This window comes from Mandrillus leucophaeus, unplaced genomic scaffold (assembly GCF_000951045.1).
Source record: "Mandrillus leucophaeus isolate KB7577 unplaced genomic scaffold, Mleu.le_1.0 Scaffold18, whole genome shotgun sequence".
NCBI lineage: Eukaryota > Metazoa > Chordata > Mammalia > Primates > Cercopithecidae > Mandrillus > Mandrillus leucophaeus.
The window spans coordinates 5,599,645-5,621,356 of NW_012101809.1; the positions used below are offsets into that span (position 1 = coordinate 5,599,645).

Genomic DNA, 21,712 nt, shown 5'->3' on the forward strand with positions numbered 1-21,712 from the left:
TATGTGAGGGGTGTGTGTATGTGCATGGATTTCCCTATGAACAATGTTTTAGTAGTCGCTAATTCAGTGCTTGCAGCGACTTTATAGAGCATAACTACCACAAATAATGAGAGTTAACTCTGTATCTTTGCTAAATGATGTTGAGTAATTTTATTCTTTTTTAATACTGATACTTGTTCCTACCAAAATCCTAGCAGAACTGAAGAGATCATAATTTGCATGTAATTTAAAACAGGTAACAGTATCAACAGCCTAAAAGTATATGCTTCTTTCAGTGCAGTTTCCCCTCTCTTCATTTAATAGCTTTTTGTAACTTTGGATATTTATTACCCAAACATTTACTCTACTCTGTACCTTAGCTCTCCCATCTATGTTGCTCGTAGGTTTTAGACGGATTATGCCAGTTCTTAATCTCAGTTCCAAGTACTCCCTTCTATACTTTACTTTGTGATGCTGGTTCAAAGACTGCAGATCACATTTCTGCCTTGCTAGCAGCTCATTTCTGTTTCAAAAGTATAGAGCACTAGAGGGAGGCTGCAAGGAGAAGGAGGAAGAAATGACTTATACCTTTGTCTTGTTTCCTGTGAACTTCCTGTCTGCTTTCTTGTTACTTTGACCATCACCCTTATAGAAGTTTATTTTTTGCTCCAGCATCAGCAGTTTCTTTCTGTAGCAGCTGTTGAATACAGTTTGTAGGTTTTCCAACACTCACAGAACTAACCTCATCATAACCCTTCATAACACCAGCACCAGTTGGTTGGTACCCTGTTCCTCAAAAGTTTGGGTTCCAGTCTCACAGGACCCCTCTTCAGAGACAACAGCACCAGCTGAGCAGCACTGTTTCCTCAGAGGTCCGTCTGAGTTTCAGCTCTGTGGAACCCTTCCTCTGAGCTTCTGAGTTTTAATAATTCCAGTCTTTTCCCTTTGTTCCCACAGTCCTGGGGTGGTAGCTTTTGCCTGTAGTTGTTACCTCCCTGATCCTTTGTATTATTTTTTCAGTTAGCAACAGAGTTAGTAATTGTTTTTATTCAATTTTCTCTATTAAAATAATCAATGTGATTTTCCTCCTGTCTGGACCCTAACTGATATAAGGATTAAATAAGTTACAAAATGGAAAGTGCAGAGATCCATACCTCTTCTGATAGCACGATGGGTATTACTATGTAGGATAACATACTTGAAATAATTTGAGATTTTTCTTACTGATTTCTTTGTAAAATACTAAAAGTTCCAATTTATATAGCTAAAAACATTAAAATAATCATTGAATTTTATTGATGTTAATATGCTCAAATATCACCTCAGTTAGACCTAACTTGACTACCCTATTTAAGTTGTAAACTCTTGGCTGTGTACTCCCATACCCCATTTCCTCATCTTATTTTATTTTATTTTTTTTTGAGACGGAGTCTCACTGTCAACCATGCTGGAGCGCAATGGTGCAATCTTGGCTCACTGCAACCCCTCCCTCCCAGGTTCAAGTGATTCGTGTGCCTGAGTCTCCTGAGTAGCTGGAATTACAGGCATGCACCACCACACCCTGCTAATTTTTGTATTTTTTGGTAGAGATGGTGTTTCGGCATTTGTCCATGCTGGTCTCAAACTCTTGGGCCCAAGTGATCTGCCCACGTTGACCTTCCAAAGTGCTGGGATTCCAGGCATGAGCCACCACTCCCAGCCTCCTCATCTTTCTTATTAGTTTACTTTTTTCCCACAGTACTAATTGCTAATATACTAATTTATTTGTTGAGTATCCACTCCCCAAAATTGTAAGTACCCCAGCACAGAGATTTTTGTTTGTACATTGTCAGCATCTAGAACAGTGACCTAACATACAGAAGGCACTCAGTAAGTATTTGTTGGAAGAATGAATGGGTTTCAGCAGATCAACTCTTTTGGTCAAGATTTGACTGAGATTTTTAATAGATTTTTATGCAGTAGTTCCCCCTTATCTGAGGTTTCACTTTCCATGGTTTTATCTACCTGCAGTCTGAAAATAGGTGAGTACAGTACAGTAAGATGTATTGAGAGACCACATTCACATAATTTTTATGATAGTATATTGTTACAATTGTTCTATTTTATTATTAGTTATTGTTAATCTCTTACTGTGCCTAGTTTATAAATTAAACTTTATCATAGATATGTATGCAAAGAAAAAACATAGTATACATAGGGTTTAGTACTATTCAAGGTTTCTGGCATCCACTGGGGGTCTTGGGATGTATTCCCTGGGGATAGAGGGGGCGGCTGTATTGCGTTTCTTTTCTAGAGCACATTTCACTGGGGTGTTGTTTGTCTTTGTGTTTTCCACAGCTTGGACCAGTGCCTTGTAGTGGATGTTCATGAACAGCAATTTGAGTTATTTAGTTTTTACATTTTATGGTTAAATGTTCTTACACACTGGACAATTAGGCTCTTCTTCTTTTGGTAGGGGAAGAATACCTCAGCCTTGAGATGAAATCATCCAGATTGACAGAATCAGTCCCAGTGATTATTTTTTCTTTTTATTCCTTGTTTTTTTAGATTCCTTTCATATTTATCTGACGTGTTTTTGTTTGTTGGTTTGTTTGTTTGCCTTTGATTGACTAACACCTCTTTGAGACTGAAATCATCTCTGTTTTCTGTGCTGGTCTTTCAGTTTCCAGCTGAAAATTTTATTAAAATATATTCTTCACTATGAAATACTATATAATGTTAGAAAATTTAAAAATATAGAAAGAAAATAAATTAAGATTTAAAAATTATTCCTGTACTCACCACGCAGGGAATACCTTCTGTGCAAAGAAGAGTAATATGAGGGTGTAATTTTTTTAGGATGTGAAGCCAATATGGAACATTGAGACAACTTATGTTTCCCAGAATCCCTCATTTGTTTATGTAATGTGGCCAAGCTCTATTGATGATTCATGAAAATAAACATAGTGATTTTAGGTGATCATGACTGATATTTGAAATCTTTTTATCAACAGAAGTTATATTTTAAAATTAAGATTGGGTATTTGTTATTCCATTCTTGTTTTTAACATTTGTTTAGTTCAGTGGTCCCCATCCTCTTTGGCACCAGGGACTGGTTTCGTGGACGACAACTTTTCCACAGACTGGATGCGGGGATGTTTTGGGGATGATTCAAGTGTGTTACATTTATTGTACACTTTATTTCTATTATTATTACATTGTAATATATAATGAAATAATTATACAACTCACCATAGTATAGAATCAGTGGGAGCTCTGAGCTTGTTTTCCTGCGACTAGATGTTCCCATCTTGGGGTGATGGGAGACAGTGACAGATCATCAGGTGTTAGATTCTCATAAGGAGCGCATAACCTAGATCCCTTGCATATGCAGTTCATGACAGAGTTCACAGTTCACAATATAGTTCATGCTCCTCTGAGAAGCTAATGCTGCTGCTGATCTGACAGGAGACAGAGCTCAGGTGGTATTGTGAGCAATGGGGAGTGACTGTAAATACAGATGAAGCTTTGCTCACTTACCTGCTGCTCATTTCCTGCTATGCATCCTGGTTTGTAACAGGCCATGGACTGGTACTGGTTTGTGGCCCCGTGGTTGGGGACCCTGGGTTTAGTTATTTCATTAAGCCTTTATGTGAAGATTTTTTTTTTCTTTTCCCTGAGACAGAGTCTTGGTCTGTTGCCCAGGCTGGAGTGCAATGGCATGATCTCGGCTCACTGTGACATCCGCCTCCCGGGCTTAAGCGATTCTCCTGCCTCAGCCTCCCAAATAGTTGGGTTTACAGGCATCCACCACCATGCCTGGCTAATTTTGTATTTTTAGTAGGAATAGGGTTTCACCATGTTGGCCAAGCTGGTCTTGAACTCCTGCCCTTGTGATCCACCTGCCTTGACCTCCCAAAGTGCTAGGATTACAGGTGTGATCCACTGCGCCTGGCCTATGTGAAGAATTTTTATGCCTTTAGATGTTAGGTAGATAAGCTCTTTTTTTTTGTTTTAAATACTTTATGTCCCAGTCATATTAGTGTAGAGAATAGTGTCACACACTTATAAAAATACTTATTTCAGTTTTATTTTTTTTAGAGTTTTTTAGAACCAGATCCTGATGAGTAATTATTTTCAAGCAACAATTTGAGGGACTATTCTTTCTAATGTAACTTTTATTACTTATATTAAACCAAATGACATCATTGTTGGTATAATCAATATATAATAGAATTTGTTACTGTGAGGAATTTTAGAGATTATCTAGTGTGATTTATTTTTCTTCCTTCATGCCAACCCATTCACAAGTATAAAAGACACATCTTTAAAATCTCTAGGACATCAGTCAATTAATTTTAGTGGCTGCATAATTTTCCATTGTAGAACTGTACTGCATGAGTTAAGCAGGTTCCTGTTAATGGACATTTAGGCTGATTCACTTTTTCCCTATTGCAAATGGTGCTTTGATGAGTATTTTTGTATCCGCGTGAGTTCTATTTTATGAAGTTATCTCCTTCTGATAAATTCTCCGAAGTGAGATTTAGACATTTATTTATTGAAACATTTATTAACTTCAAAAAATTTAGTATCTGTTTTTAATGTAATAAGTACAGTTTTGCTGAAGTGATATTAACATATATCATATTGAAATGTCTTATAAAAACAACCTAGTTAGCATTTTAAGATATGATTCCTAACGGTAAAAAATGATCCTGGTATCTACTACATATTTGGAAACCTTTCATTTGTAATAAATGGCGGTGAGAAGTTAACCAGAGAAAGAAAACGGGAAAGTTAAAGTACTAAGAACAAGGAAAAATGACCAAATGATAGAAATATGGGGAGACTGGAAAGGGTAAGAGGACACAAAACTTTGCCTCCACCCTCTTAGGGTCCCTGCTGGGCCCAAGAATTAAATTGACACCAGATAGAGTAGAAGAGAAAAGCATAGAAATTTAATATAAGTTTTATGTGACATGGGAGCCCTCAGAAGAAAATGAAGTCATAGAGAAATGGCAAAACCTACATGTTTTTGTGTTAGGTTGAAAGAAGAGAGGCGATTGTGGAAAAGTAGATATGTTATATGGGGAGGCTAAAGGAAGACATTTAATTTAATAAGGTCTGTTTGTACACAATTCTCTTGACTATGACTCCCTATCAAAGAATGTTTCTTTTCTCCTGGGATAGAGAAGACATCTTTCACAGGAACATTTTATTTCCTATTTTCAGGAAGAAAAGGTGGAAGATTAGGATGCCCTTCTTGCATCTGCTGTTTTTCAAGTGCCTTTCACTCAAAGTGATCCTTATGTCAAAGTGGCATGTTTGAAGTGGTGTATTCTGCCGCCCTTCATGGGTAATGATTATGTCTAGTGTTCCATTATTGGAGTGCTAAGCTTGTGGGAGTTTTTTATATCCTACTGCCCAAGGTAATTGCCAAGGTCTGATTTTTCACACACAAAAAATTTGCAACCTCCAGCATAAATGGGTTAATTTCACAAAAAAGGTTTTTGCAACCTCTGGCATAAATGGGTTTCATCCTCCAGCAAAAAGGCCTTTGGAAACAAACCTGGATTTAAATTCTGTTTTGGCCTCTTTACTAGCTACATGACCTGGGGAAGCCTTTTAACCCCTCAAAGCTCATTTATATCCTCCTTTAGAGATAATAATATATCATGGGGTTGTTGTGAAGATTAAATAGTAATAGAAATTACAGCTAAGATTTTTGAATCCTCCTATATATGCCAGCTACTATATTAAATGTTTATTTGTGTTTTTTTTTCACTTGGCAGATATATGTTATCTTAATTCTCATGAACTTGTGAGGTGTAGGTATGGGTAACTTTTACCGATGAGGAAACTAAAAGCAGGATTTTGTAAATTGCCCCAAGCAACACAGCCAATAAATGGCAAAACCACCAGAATTTAAATCCTAGTGGTCTGACCCCCCAGAGGCTGTGATTTGAAATGCTGTCCCCTGTGCATGTGAGCCCTTAGCGCAGCGCATAGCCATAGCATGCACTCATTCATATTTGTGTTTAGGCTGTCTTTTAAAAATAGTGTGTCAAGACAATGAGAAGACAAGCCACAGACTGAGGAAATACTTGCAGGACACATATTTGATAAAGGAAAGTTATCCAGAGTATGCAAAGAACTCTTGAAACCTAACACTTAGGAAATGAACAGCCCAGTTAAAAAATGGGCAAAAGATTTGAACAGACACCTCGCCAAAGATTTGACAAATAAGTATATGAAAAGATGCTGAACATCATATGTCATTAGGGAATTGTAAATTGAAAAGATACAAGTACTACTATATAGCTGTTAGACTGGTGAAAGCCATGCTTGCTGGCAACCCCAAATGCTGGTGAGGATGTGGAGCAACAGGAACTCATTCATTGCTGGTGTGTATGCAGACTCTTTCAGCCATTTTGGAAGACAGTTTGGCAGTTTCTTAAAAAACTAAACATACTCTTACCATATGATCCAGCAGTTGTATTCCTTGGTTATTACCCAGATGAGTTGAAAAACATGTCTACACAGAAACCTGCACATACATGTTTATAGAAGCTTTATTCATAATTGCCAAAACTGGGAAACAATCAACATATCCTTAAGCAAGTGAATGAATAAACTGTGGTATATCCAGACAATAGAATATTATTCAGTGCTGAAAAGAAATGAGTTATTAAGCCATGAAGACATTAAGGAACTGTAAATACATATTACTAAGTGAAAGAAGCTAATCAGAAAGGTCTATACACAGTCTGATTCCAAGTATATGACATACCGGAAAAAGCAAACGCAAAACTATGGATGCAGTAAAAAGATCAGTGGTTGCCAGGGGTTGAAGGAAGAAGGGGATGAGTAGGCAGAGCATGGAGGATTTTTAGGGCAGTGAAACTATTCTGTATGATATTATAACGATGACTACATGCCATTACACATTTGTTGAAACCCATAGATGCAAAAGCAAGCTGTAATGTAAACTTTGGACTTGGGGTGATAATGATGTGTTAATGTAGGTTCATCATAGTACCAGATGTATCACTCTGGTATGCAGTGTTGATCGGGGGGGAAGGTTATGCATGGGGTACGAGGGAACTTTCTGTACTTTCCACACAATTTTGCTGCGAACATAAAACTTTCTTTATCAAATATGTGTCTTGCAAATATTTTCTCAGTCTGTGACTTGTCTTCTCATTCTCTTGACACACTGTTTTTAAAAGACAGCCTAAACATAAATATGAATTAAAAATTAAACTCTATTAAAATAATAAAAAATTAGAAAATGATGCATTTGAAGTGTGACACCTTGATACTTTCATTTTCAGGCCCAGAATAAAGAGACCAGTGTTTTAGCTGCTGCAAAAGTGATTGACACTAAATCTGAAGAAGAACTTGAAGATTACATGGTGGAGATTGATATATTAGCATCTTGTGATCACCCAAATATAGTCAAACTTCTAGATGCCTTCTATTATGAGAACAATCTTTGGGTAAGTATTTTCTCTTGATCTAAAGGAGTAGCCAAAATGAGTTAATTGTCCTAAAGAGATGTTTATGAATTGTTAAAACCTATTTTATGTCTTATCTCTTCTATTTAGTTACTTGTGTCACTTGAATGAGAGTTGATCTGCCAATAAGAGAGTAATAACAAAGTTATTCTCAGCTTCAACAGATGTTCAGATTTATGTTTCAGACTGTACAGTTTCATCGTGATTGTTTGACATTGGATCCGGGTGGAGACATTTGGTTAAGAATAATAAATTTATTAAAATATGAAATTAGATGTCTTTGTTTATAATTTAAATTTAATCATTTAAAAGTTTTAAAAGTTTCTCTTAGAAATTGTTTATAATTTTTTATCCTAAACTTTTTGTAAATCTTATAATAAACTGTAAAATACTAGAAATGTTAAATATTTATCATATTATCAGGTTCAACTTTAGTGCATGATGTGATGGCTAAAGCTGTATGTATAAATTCATTTTCAGAAAATATTAAGGCACAAGTAGATATAGAAATAAAACTTTCATATTCATTGTAATAATCTGTCAAACACTTGTTCCGTACCAACATTAGTTTAACCAAGAGGGACTTTTTAAAACGGAGCTTCAGTCTTTCTTCCTGAAGGAAGAAGCAAAGTTTTATGAGAGAGAAGAGTAAGTAGTATAAGGAATACCTGACTGGATGCCTAAAGGTCTGTATTTTTTTATCCTAGTGCTGCCACTTACAGAACTTGGATAAGTCAGTTAACTTTTATGAGTCTGTTTACTCATCTGTAGGATGAGTAATGATCTACCTCCCAAATTATTTTCTGAATAATATAATGAATTTGAAAACAATTTCTAATTGGCAAGCACCTGTAAAAAAAAGTAAAGCATTATGCTGAGGTAAAAAAGGCAGGAAGCTACCTAATTAGTTAAAAATATGTTATTTTAAAAAATTATAGTTATTATTAATGTGGTGTTTTCTGAAATTATTGTTCAGGGCTGTGGCAGAGTGTTTCCAAAGTTTATAATGCAAATGAACGCCTAGACTAGTTAATAAACAGATAAGACCTTTACTTGGGACTATTGCACAATAAAAATTTAGACAACTGTGAGGGGAAGTTTAGTGGGAGACATAAATGTTAATTAATCAAATAATCACAATAAATATAAAATTACAACTGTGGTAAGGGTTAAGAAGGAAAGGTACATGGTGTTATATCTTACCAGGGAAGTCAAGATAGTCACCTATCAGCAGGTAAAATAATTGAGCTAGGATCTGAAGCTTTTGTATGTATGTATTCTGTGTTTTTTTTTTTTTTTTTTTTTTTAGCTAAAAGAAGTCTCTGTATAAATATTTTCAGGATTTATTCCTATTTAATACAGTTTAAAATAACAAATGTATATTTGTTCACTTAAAGCACAAGTTGCCTTTAAAAATATAAGTAATAAAATCTTTCATTGGTGACCAAATGGCTATGCAGTACTATACCAAATGAAAATTCTGTACCTGATAATTTTAGAGAAGCAGGGACACTAAACATGTCAATGAACAAAAATGCCCATACATTCACGATGAGCTTTCTCAAATGTGTATTGTTTGAGATTTGTAACTCTTTTGACAAAATCTTTGTTTAGTATATCGTTTCTGTAACCCAGATTATTTGATAGCTATTTCTTTATCTTTTTTGCTAAGCTGAAGAAAAAATACTGAAACTCAAAACTCAGTGTAGTTTTAGACACACACTTTTGCTTTTGTTTTTTTTTTGCATGCAGATCCTCATTGAATTTTGTGCAGGTGGAGCAGTAGATGCTGTGATGCTTGGTAAATACCTTTTTGTTCTTTATGTTCATATCTTAAACTATACTTAATAAGATTAAAGAATTTCAAACATATATAAATATATTCAAATATATAAGTATTGAGTGAAGTTCAGTAAGTTAAATCAACTCAATTATGTTTTTATATTCTTGGATAATTATAGTAAAATTCTAAAATGAAATGTTGAGCGTGTCAAGAAAGTAATCTTTGTAGATATTTAGTTCTTCTAAAATAAATTCACTGCATATGATCTTTGACAGTGATGATACATACAGAAAGGCATATAGCCTGCTAATACGTTTTCACTGCATAAAAAGCAGATTTTTTTTTTTACTTTCTCCTTATAGAACTTGAGAGACCATTAACTGAGTCCCAAATACAAGTAGTTTGCAAACAAACTTTAGATGCACTGAACTACTTACATGATAATAAGATCATCCACAGAGATCTAAAGGCTGGCAACATTCTCTTTACCTTAGATGGAGATATCAAATTGGGTAAGTTATTCACTTAAATAAAACATTTGAATTTCTACTCTGAAATTTCCCATCTTTATGTATGTGACTTAATGTGGTTTTATTACTACTTAAATCTGTGAAACATGGAGAACTAACTCCATTCTAGTTTTTAAAAAACAGTTTCTTGGATAAATACTCATTTTTCTATAATTCCAAAATATCAGCACCTAAATTCAATGTTTTAAAAAGAAGATAAGAAATAATGAATTTTTATTTTCAAAAAGGCAAGCTTTTTAAAGACCAGTTTCAAGTTTGTACCCTTAAATTTTTGTATGTAGACTTAATACTTGTAAATGTTTTATGTTTAGAACATAATATAGTATGTAAAGCTGCTAACTCAGTTTTTTTCTTTATTTCCAAAGCTCACGTCGAGTGAGATTTTTCCCCTATGTTTAGTTGTCTATTCTATTTTATTGATAATGGTACATTGACTAAACTAACAAAGTAATCTTAGTTCTGAAGAGAATACCTAAATATAAGGACTAGAATTTTTAATTTTACTCTTTATACTGAGGGAAGAAATGTTACCTTCATAAGAAGAATTAGATGTAGGTTTTATGTAAGTTATAGCCCTCTTTAAATTTACCCAAGATAGGAATTTTTTTAAAAGTCTAGAGATGAAGTCCGAATTTGTATGTTTTGAAAGGCTATTCAAAGGACAAAATATATTCAAAAGCCAAGTTGATACCAGTGACTATAGTCATTTCACTTTACTTTGTCAAGACATTTAAACAGATGGTGTACTAAATTTTATCCTTTTTAATTTTTATTTTTAATGGAGTCTTGCTCTGTTGCTTAGGCTGGAGTGCAGTGATGTGATCATAGCTTACTGCAGCCTTGAACCCCTGGGCTCCAGGAATCCTTCCACCTTATCCTCCCTAATAGCTGGAACTGCAGACATGCACCACCACGCCTGGCTAAGTTTTAAAATTTTTTTGTAGAGATGAGGTCTTGCTCTGTTGACCAGACTGGTCTTGAATTCCTGGGTGCAAGTGATTCTCCTGCCTTGGGCCTCCCAAAGTGAATTTTAACCTTTTGATTGCGAAATAAATACAGATATAGAAAACCACACCAGAAATTGTGTAGCTTAACTTTAGTACTTTGTAAACATAGCTTTGTAGTCACTACCTAGATCAAAAAGTAGAACTTCGGCAGGTACCCCAGAAGCTCTTCTGTATGCCCATCTCAGCCACTGCCCTTCTCTTCTCCACATTTTATCCTGACTTTTATATTATTTCCTTCCTTGTGTTTCTTTATGGCTCAGTCACCCAATATTCATCTCTAGATGTTAGGGTTTAAACTTGTCGATATAAAACTTGGGTTTTTGAAGTCTCTTAACGTACAGGCCTTCCCCCATTCCTTTCTTTTATTTATATTACGGCATGTATAATGGGGGGGATGAGGGCAGTATCACCCACATGGGGGCTAAAATTAGTCCTTTAGGGGCAAAAAAACCCTTATACATTACAATGGTTTGTGACCTTCCAAAGGCCCCAGTACGTGAAGAGATATAACATGTATCTGTGGCATTAAAATTTTATGGGAAGAGGGGCGACTTGAAAACAATGTTTACAATGACTCCTTAGAGGGGCTAATAATGAAAGAAACACTGATCCATGGAACCTGGGCTGTTTGGCCTCTAGTGTTTCCCTCAGACTACATTTTGCTATTGCATACTCCTGATGATTGAGGTTCCTCTCTAGATGAATCCAAAGGCTTGATCATTCTCAAGCCTGATCCTTTGGCAAGACTTACAGGTGGTTTTGCATTCTTTCACTGGGAGGCACACCGTGTCTGCTTTGTGCCCCTTTTTGATGTTGCAGCTATTGAGGCTTAATGCCTACACATCTGTCTTTTGGGGTTGCAAAATGAATTCCATTATTTTATTTTCATTATTTTTGATTTTGATATAAACACCAATTATTTCATTATTTTCATTCATTATAAAGTTAGTAATGAAGATAATAACTTGGCTCTCTCTTATCCTCAATTGATGACCAATGTTTTAAAAAATATTGTTTGTGGATTTAGGTTTATTTGGTGGGTTTCAAATCCATTGCAGTTTTTATTCTTATTGAAACTCACCTTCCATCTTTAGTCAGTGGGGTCTTCTTCGTGTCAGCTTGTTAATCTTCTTAACAGGACTAGTAATCTTTGATAGCCCAGTTGACAGTTCTGAGATGTTTCGGGCTCATCTGTGTATTTTCTGTGTCAGACCTGTAATTAACCATTTCTTTTTTCCTTTTTTTTTTTGAGACAGAGTCTCACTCTTGCCCAGATTGGAGTGCAGTGGCTGATCTCAGCTCACTGCAACCCCCACCTCCTGGGTTCAAGGGATTCTCGTGCCTCAGCCTCCTGAGTAGCTAGGATTACAGGCATGTACCACCGTGCCCAGCTAATTTTTGTTTTTTCATAGAGATAAGGTTTCACCATGTTGACCAGTCTGGTCTAGAACTCCTGGCCTGAAGTGATCTGCCCTCCTCAGCCTCCCAAAGGGCTGGAATTATAGGTGTGAGCCACTGCACCCCGCTAGTCAGCCATTTCTTCGAGAAGCCCTGGTTTCTTTTAAGACCACAATCTGGTGTAAGAGATTTCAAGACCACAATCTGGTGTAAGAGATGCTTACAGTTTTCTATATAGGCCATTGTTCTAGGACTTTTCAAAGGACAGAGCTAGACCCCTCATGAGTTCATATATATTTCCTATTCAAATTTGGGATAAAGGTTTTTAAAATCTAACTTCTGTAATACATGTGCATCTCCTTTCTTCTATATTGAGAGTTCTGGTTCTCAAGGACATTGATAGGTTTAGGATACCTCATAATACATTTTAACTCTCATTTCTGTATTTAATGCTCACCACCACTCCTTATGTTGATGTGTCTTTGGTCATGTTGGTTATCTGAAGCTCAGCTTTTGGTAGATTCCTCTGAAAGGGCTCTCTGAATTCTTACATAGTGATAACAGTTGTACCATTATACTTCAAGGTTAGTTTTGCTGGATAACAAATCCTTGGCACACATTTCTTTCCTTCAGCATCTGAAATATGTTACTTTGTTTTCTTCAGTCATGAAGTGTTGCTGTTGAAAAGTCTGATAATCTGAATTTCTTCTCCTTTGTAAGTCATGTGCTCTTTTTGTTTAGATGCTAAAACTTTTTTTTTTTTTTTTTAAGACCGGTAGTTTGACCAGTCTTTTCTAATAAATATTATGGTCTTATAATATTCAAGTGCTTTCTTCCCCTCCCCCTCCCCCCCCAGGAAGGTTTTCTGGAGTTACAGATCTGAGCATTTGTTCCGTTCCCTTGCATTGACTTGCTTCTTTAGAGACGTTTATTGTTTGTTTGTTGGGTCTTTGCCTATTGTCCATGCTGGTAACTTTTTCTCAAGTCCTTTTTTAGCTTGCTTTGTTTTTTATTGTAGGAAAATATACACAACATAAAATTTACCTTTTTGATCATTTTTAAGTGTATATTTCTGTGGTATTAAGTACATTCCCATTATTATCAACCATTACCATCACCTATCTCCATACCTCTTTTCATCTGGCAGCAGTTGAAGTCCATACCCATTAAACACTTAGTCCTCATTTCCCATTCCTCCCGGCTTCTGGCAACCACCATTCTGCTTTCAGTTTCTATGATTTTGACCACTCTAGGTATATATGTATGTGGACTCATACAACATGTGTCCTTTTGTGGCTGGCGTATTTTACTTACCATAATGTTCTCAAGGTTCATCCATGTCGTAGCATATTTCACAATGTCTTCCCCTTTTGAGACTGAATAATATGCCATTGTATGTATATAACACATTTTGTTTATCCATTCGTCCATCAGTGGGCACTTGGGTTGCTTTCACTTTTTGGCTGTCGTGAATAATACTGCTATGAATGTTGGTGTACAAATGTCTGTCCTACTCCCTGCTTTTAATTCTTTTGAGTATGCACCCAGAAGTGGAATTACTGAATCATACGGTAATACTGTTTAATTTTTTGAGGGACCGCCATGCTGTTCTGCATAACAACTGCACCATTTTACATTTCTAACAGAAATGTGCAAGGCTTCCAGTTTCTCCACATGCTTGTCAACACTTTTTTTTTAATGCTTTTTTAAAAATAATAGCCATCCTACTGGGTGTGAAGTGGTAATGGGTATGAATTTGTTGTATTATTTGCTCTTGCTTTCCCTAGTTTAGCCTTTGTTTCTAAAGTGATTTTTTTCTTAATTAAAAATTTTTTTCTTGAGTTCTGTCACCTTTCAGAATTTTTCTAATTCTGACTTACATGGCTCTTTTGTTTCATCTTTTTTTTTTTTTTTTTTTAAACGGAGTCTTGCTCTGTCGCCCAGACTGGAGTGCAGTGGTGCAATCTTGGCTCACTGCAAGCTCCGCCTCCCGGGTTCATGTCATTGTCCTGCCTCAGCCTCCCAAGTAGCTGGGACTACAGGCATCCGCCACCACGCCTGGCTAATTTTTTTGTATTTTTTTAGTAGAGACGGGGTTTCACCATGTTAGCCAGGATGGTCTCGATCTCCTGACCTCGTGATCTGCCCGCCTTGGCCTCCCAAAGTGCTGAGATTACAGGCATGCGCCACCATGCCTGGCCTGTTTTTCATCATTTTTAAAAGTCTCCTAGCTTAATTTGAAATAGGATGTTATAGTTTTGATCAATTTTGGGGGCATTTCTTTTTGTAAATATATTGAAATTTTATTTGAATATAGGGACAAACTTGTGTAAAATAATGTGTACCTTAAAAATAAATATACTGAAGGTTTAGGAATTCTAAATAATATTTAGTTAGTTGACAATTAAAATATTTGTAATTTCTGTTTTATTAATTTACAAATACATCCAGAGAACCTTCTATTTCTGCAACACAGATATATAGAACAATCTTATCCCTAAGAACCATATAATAGATAAAAGTAATTCAGGCAGAATTGCATGACCTTTAAGAGTTCTACAACAAAAACAACAAAGGTTAGAATTGTGAATATGGCTAATAGTAGCTACCATTTATTGAGTGTATACTCTGTGCTAGGCATGAGCATCAAATACTGAATTTTTGGTATTCAACTTTGAGAATTGTGGCGTCCAATGTGAAACTTAAAAATTTGTGCATTTATGGCATGAGATAAATTATGCAACAATAGCAATTTTATGTTGCTATTAATGTTGTCTGAACTCCAAGCTGAAAAGGTGGGATTAACAACTGAAAAAGCTGTAATGTTACTGTTCTGTATAATTTAAATCAGAAAACATAAGGTTCCCAGTTTTTTCTTGGCAATATCATTTTATGAGGAAGTTAGCAAGACATACACTGTCTTAAAGGTTGCTTTAGTTTAATTTCTATTTTTCACACTATAGAAAAAATGTTAATGACTCTTAATTTAATTGTGCCACATAGCACTAGTTGGCATTTGTTTTGAAGTGGATAGACTGGTCTGCTTTTAGAGTTACCATTTTTTATTTTCAATTTTGAAGGATTTGTCATCTGAACACATGGTGGTATTAAACGTATTGATAATGGGATCTTTAGCAGGTTTTTTTGGGGGATGATAGAAAGAGATGGTCAAGATTAAGATGGGAGAGACATTTTTTTCTTTCTGTTTTACTTTTTATTATAAGATTGGCCTTATTAAAGACTTAAAATGCTTTTTTCTCCCCATTGAATACAATGAACAATGCTTAAAAGTTCTCATTAATGCTTTTGTGTGATTATTTCAAGCGGATTTTGGAGTATCAGCTAAAAACACGAGGACAATTCAAAGAAGAGATTCCTTTATTGGTACACCATATTGGTATGTATTCAGTTTTATGAATTTATAGTATTAGTCATGTCAGCAGTTATAATAACTCATTAATTTTGTCCACATAATTGATTATACCGTGTGGTTTGCAATCACTGTTATTAAACATGTTAACTTTTAATTATCTGTCTTCATAGGATGGCTCCTGAAGTAGTCATGTGTGAAACATCTAAGGACAGACCCTATGACTACAAAGCTGATGTTTGGTCCCTCGGTATCACTTTAATAGAAATGGCTGAGATAGAACCACCTCATCATGAATTAAATCCAATGCGAGTGCTGCTAAAAATAGCAAAATCTGAGCCACCTACATTAGCACAGCCATCAAGATGGTAAAAATATTATTTAAAAAGCTTAATAAGAAACAAACGATATTAGGAAGCAAAACCTGATGTTACATTCTCACAATTTTCCAAGAGTATTTAAAATTGGGTACATGGTACGAAGATTATATGAATTAGAAAAGTGATTTTTGGTATATTTCTCTTAAGGGCCATTAAAAATCTTCGAGCTCACTTTTCCCATATATCTGAAAATATGAGTGATTTGAGTTTTGCATGAGAAAGGTATTTTCTATACTATGAGGAAGTGAGGCATATAGATTGATCTATATTTGTGAAATTTATTAGAAATTTTGTGCTTTTTGGCATACTTGTGAGTATATGGCTATGTCTCAGTGATTATGTACCTACTTACATATATGTCTAACATGTATTTACAAATGAGTAAGTTTTATAAAATCTTAATAGTCTCATTAACTAGTTTTTTAAATGTTGAATTAATACTATTACATACATAATGAAACTTAAGCATAACTTATCAAAGAGTTTTGTTTGATTTGATTAACAAGAAAGTAAAATAGAATGTTACTGTTAAAATTTATTTTAAAGGTCTTCAAATTTTAAGGACTTTCTAAAGAAATGCTTAGAAAAGAATGTGGATGCTAGGTGGACTACCTCTCAGCTACTACAGGTAAAAAGTATGACAACAGCAAATAATATAATTATTTTAACATCTCTGTAAGAATATAATTTCATATTCAGTGTGCTTTCTTTCCACTTAAGTTTTCCTGTGGAGAGTCAAAATGGCAGTAGTTAGCATTTGCTTTACAAAATAAACGCTGCTGTTACCAACAGGCATTTAGCTTAAACGTTATTCCTCCTGTGCTTTTTTGATTCAGTTTAATTGTTCTTTTCATTTCGGTAGTTATTGCCATTGTGTCTCTCCAATTACTAGAAAGCAAGCTCCTTGGGGACAGGGGCCGAGAACTAATTAATTAAAAAATGTCTTACAGTGAGGGTAAATAGTAAATATTGTTGACTTAAAAAAAAATGTTGCTAAAGTAGTTAGGTAAATTTAATTTTGCTTTATAGAAGGACTACTTGTAACATATTAAATAAAAATTTGTCAATTAATTTTATAGGTGGGCAAATAAAATGACAAATCTTGAGGCAGTTGCTGTTAGGTTGAGTTACTATGTAACTCCATCATAGTGTTTTAGGTTGACCTATTTATCTGGGGGAATAAAGCAGGAAAAAAATTGCTTTGTTGTGTGCAGCAAGTATACCCCCTGAAACACACTTTCTATTATTTTGTTACCCCACACTTGAAGCCCTTAGTCTGTGACAGACACTGTTAAATGTTGAGTATACAAAGATGAATAAAATGTCTTCTTAGTCTCAGGAATTTTAGAACCATGTCAAGAATGCAGGTGTTTGTAGATACTTTTAACAGAACTCTAAAAATTTTTATAATTTTGAGGCTTTGATAGGCTTTATAGAGGTGGATACTTTTTAAGAAGTAATAATGAGGCCGGGTGTAGTGGCTCATGCCTGTAATCCCAGCACTTTGGGAGGCTGAGGTGGGTGGATCACCTGAGGTCACGAGTTCCAGACCAGCCTGGCCAATATAGTGAAACCCTGTCTCTACTAAAAATACAAAAATCAGCTGGGCATGGTAGTGCATGCCTGTAATCTTACCTACTTGGGAGGCTGAGGCAGGAGAATTGCTTGAACCTGGAAGATGGAGATTGCAGTCAGCCAAAATCGTGCCACCGTACTCTAGCCTGAGTGATAGAGTGAGACTCTGTCTCAAAAAAAAAAAGGAAGTAATAATTTAGTGACCTGAAGTTTGCTTTAAATTTCAGTTAAAATTTTTGATAATGAAATTGTCAAACATACAGAAAGTACATGTACCTACTACCCAGATATAACAATTCTTATCATTTTTGACAAATTTGCTTCAGATTCTTAAAAATGTACAGATCCAGTTCTAGGCAGTCCCTGCTTTTGCTCAAGCCCCCTCCCCTCTTTCTTTCTCAGATGTAGCATTATCTGAAGTTGTCTGTCATTTTCCCGCCCACATGTTCGTAATTTTACCACATACGAATGTGTGTTGTGTGTTTTTGAAACTTAGTTTAGTAGTATTCCAGTTGTTGAGTATGCTGTTTTTAATGTTCAACAGCATCCTTTTGTTACTGTTGATTCCAACAAACCCATCCGAGAATTGATTGCAGAGGCAAAGGCTGAAGTAACAGAAGAAGTTGAAGATGGCAAAGAGGAAGATGAAGAGGAGGAAACAGAAAATTCTCTGGTCAGTATTTAGGAAAGAAATTTCATTTAGTTAGTTTTTAGAGTTGGGTTTTGAGGTGTAGTTGTCCCTGTATGTAAGGATTGATGGGTGGCAATACAAAATCTTTAAATTTAGACCTGAAGATTAGTAGCAAGGTTGCTCCTTGCTGCACATTTTTGTTACATTTCCTTTTTTTTTTTTGAGATGGAGCCTCGCTGTGTCACCCAGGTTGGAGTGCAGTGGTCACCACAACTGCTGCCTCCCGGTTTCAAGTGATTCTCTTGCCTCAGCCTCCTGAGTAGCTGGGACTACAGGCATGTGCCACCATGTCCAGCTACTTTTTGTATTTTTAGTAGAGATGGGGTTTCACCATGTTGGCTGGGCTAGTCTCGAACTTCTGACCTCAAGTGATCCGCCCTCCTCGGTCTCCCAAAGTGCTGGGATTACAGGTGTGCGACACTGCGCCTGGCCCATTTTTGTTACATTTCTTATGAGAAGAATTGTTAATTCTTTAAATTCAGCAACATTCACTGAATAAAGATCTTAAATCATTGTATGTCTGTAAACATTGTTTTGGTCACTCTTAGGGTCATGTTTTAACACTAAAAATATATTAAATCTTTTTTAGCCAATACCTGCAAGTAAACGTGCATCTTCTGACCTTAGTATTGCCAGCTCTGAAGAAGATAAACTTTCACAAAATGCTTGTATTTTGGAATCTGTCTCAGAAAAAACAGAACGTAATAACTCTGAAGATAAACTCAACAGCAAAATTCTTAATGAAAAACCCACCACTGATGAACCTGAAAAGGCTGTGGAGGATGTTAGTGAACATGTTACTGATGATCAGTTAGAAGCAATGACTGAACTCCATGACAGAACAGCAGTAATCAAGGAGAATGAGAGAGAGGAGAAGAGGCCCAAGCTTGAAAATCTGCCTGACACAGAAGACCAAGAAACTGTGGACATTAATTCAGTCAGTGAAGGAAAAGAGAATAATATAATGATAACCTTAGAAACAAATATTGGACATAATCTGAAATCTGAGGAAGAAAAGGATCAGGAAAAGCAACAGATGTTTGAAAATAGGCTTACAAAATCTGAAGAAATTAAAGATACTATTTTGCCAACAGTAGATTTAGTTTCTCAAGAGACTGGAGAAAAAGAGGCAAATATTCAGGCAATTGATAGTGAAGTTGGGCTTCCAAAGGAAGACACCCAAGAGAAATTGGGGGAAGACGACAAAACTCAAAAAGATGTGATCAGCAATATAAGTGATGTGATAGGAACATATGAGGCACCAGATGTGGCTCAGAAAGCAGATGAAGACAGTGCTGAGGATACGCAGAGTAATGATGGGAAAGAAGTGGTCGAAGTAGGCCAGAAATTAATTGATAAGCCCATGGTGGGTCCTGAGGCTGGTGGTACTAAGGAAGTTCCTATTAAAGAAATAGTTGAAATGAATGAAATAGAAGAAGGTAAAAATAAGGAACAGGTGATAAACAGTTCAGAGAACATAATGGACATCAGTGAGGAACCAGGAACAACTGAAGTTGAAGCAATTACTGAGTCAAGTGTCACTGAAGAAATGGAGGTCAGAAGTGTGGTAGCTGATACTGACCAAAAGGCTTTAGTAAGTGAAGTCCAGGATGCTTCTAAAGTCACTACTCAGATAGATAAAGAGAAAAAAGAAATTCCAGTGTCAATTAAAACAGAGCCTCAAGTCACTGCAGTTTCACAGCCCAGTGAACCTCAGCCCGTTCTAATACCCAGTATTAATATCAACTCTGACGGTGGAGAAAATAAAGAAGAAATAGGTTCTTTATCAAAAACTGAAACTATTCTGCCACCAGAATCTGAGAATCCAAAGGAAAATGATACTGATTCAGGCACTGGTTCCACTGCTGATACTAGCAGCATTGACTTGAATTTATCCATCTCTAGCTTCCTAAGTAAAACTAAAGACAGTGGATCAATATCTTTACAAGTAAGTGTGCATGAGTCATTGTTTGGAATTTCCTTTGTCATTTTCTCAATTCAGAGTTTATGTGAAATTGATGTCTTAAAAATAAAACAGCATTAAATCAATGTAGTATTAACCATATAAATTCTTACAGCCTATGAAAGCTGTTAAAAGAACTAAGGAGATTCTGGATGTAATCTTTAAATTTTGTGGTAGGATCTACCTATTTTTGCAAATCTGATGCAGATAAACAGTATAATATGGTTGCTTGGTGCGATTAGGTTCTTTTATTGGACATATCTAGATGCAACATTAGCAAGAGTTAACAATATATGAGAGAATTAGAAATTGAAAGAATGATCTCTTTTTAAGCACATTTAGGGTATAAACAATCCTTGATTTACCATTGGCCCATGCAGTCACAGATATTGCTACTGCCATGAGAACCATTGTGGGGAAAACAAAACAAACACTACAGCCCAGAACATGTGGAGCTTTGAGTGTAATTCTCAAATCTTAGTGTGATTAGGAGTTACTAGGGGCTATGTAGAAGTCTGGAATGGGTCCCAAGAATCAGTATTTGTAAAAAAAGATCCCACAGAATTCTGATGCAGGTGATCCATGGGCCACCCCTTGGAAAATACTTCTTAGACCCTCTGGGTTGATAGTAGCAGAAGAGAAGACAGAAAAGCAGGAACAACCTAGGAAAACTGACTTAGATGGATCTCCAGGGCATGAGTGATCAGTCTGCCTATCTGCCCCAAATGGTTACATGTATTCTTCTTTTTTCAGTTTACTTTCTTTCACTGACTGAAGTAACCACCACTCTGAAATTCATTCACTGACTTAATAGCCTCTTTTTAAAATGCAAATAACTTGTATAAGAATGAAGGATATATTAATTATTGAACTTTTAGTAGGAGCTGAAGAAATGTGAAGTTTGGAGGTTAAGGTGTAGGTAGGTGTATTTTTTGGAGTGTGCCATCTTTAGATTTTAGAGGAATCCTGGGCAGGATACTGTAGTCCTGGACTCAGGAAGAAGAGCATGAGGATCCTGGAACCCTGGAGAAGAGAACAGTAAGAGGAGAGGATGCAGAAAGGTGATTGGAAGGTGCCAAAGAGAAAATATTTAAAAATCGGATGCATTTTGAGTTTAGTATTTTCACATTCCATTTTTGCTCCTTCTGCCTTCTAACTCTTTCTTCTATATCAAAACCCAGTAAGTATCTGCCCTGAACACTTAATTTGTTTACCAAAATGTATTTGTAGGAGTCTTATATGTCTGTTATTTCTGTTTGCATTTAAATGTTTTTGGATACCAATTGAGAAATGAAGAGTTTAGTCTTGATAAAGAATTTTAGGCCATAGCTAGCAGCCAAATCTGGTACTTTTGGGATGCAGTGGAGGCACTGTCTTTGTAGTAACCCTAAAATCATACATGTATCTCTGGCCTTGAAATGGAGGGAGGGGCTGTTGATATTATTTTTAACTGATTAAGTAGATTTTGATTCCCAGTGCTGGCAGTGTTTAAAAATTACTGGAGAGCTTTTTCAAAAAAATAGATTTCCAGCTACCCCCA

The 21,712-nt window shown here is 35.7% G+C and overlaps 1 protein-coding gene across 2 annotated transcripts in view; it reads left to right on the top strand.

The window, feature by feature from the left end:
* Positions 1–21,712, top strand: part of SLK (STE20-like kinase) — a 60,830-nt gene that overhangs the window by 14,894 nt on the left and 24,224 nt on the right. For both annotated transcript variants that reach the window (XM_011977509.1, XM_011977511.1), the window contains exons 2-9: positions 7,293–7,457; positions 9,228–9,276; positions 9,621–9,770; positions 15,518–15,590; positions 15,737–15,931; positions 16,490–16,571; positions 18,063–18,191; positions 18,799–20,157. In XM_011977509.1, the coding sequence (XP_011832899.1) occupies positions 7,293–7,457; positions 9,228–9,276; positions 9,621–9,770; positions 15,518–15,590; positions 15,737–15,931; positions 16,490–16,571; positions 18,063–18,191; positions 18,799–20,157 (2,202 nt within the window). The remainder of the gene's footprint in view (positions 1–7,292; positions 7,458–9,227; positions 9,277–9,620; positions 9,771–15,517; positions 15,591–15,736; positions 15,932–16,489; positions 16,572–18,062; positions 18,192–18,798; positions 20,158–21,712) is intronic.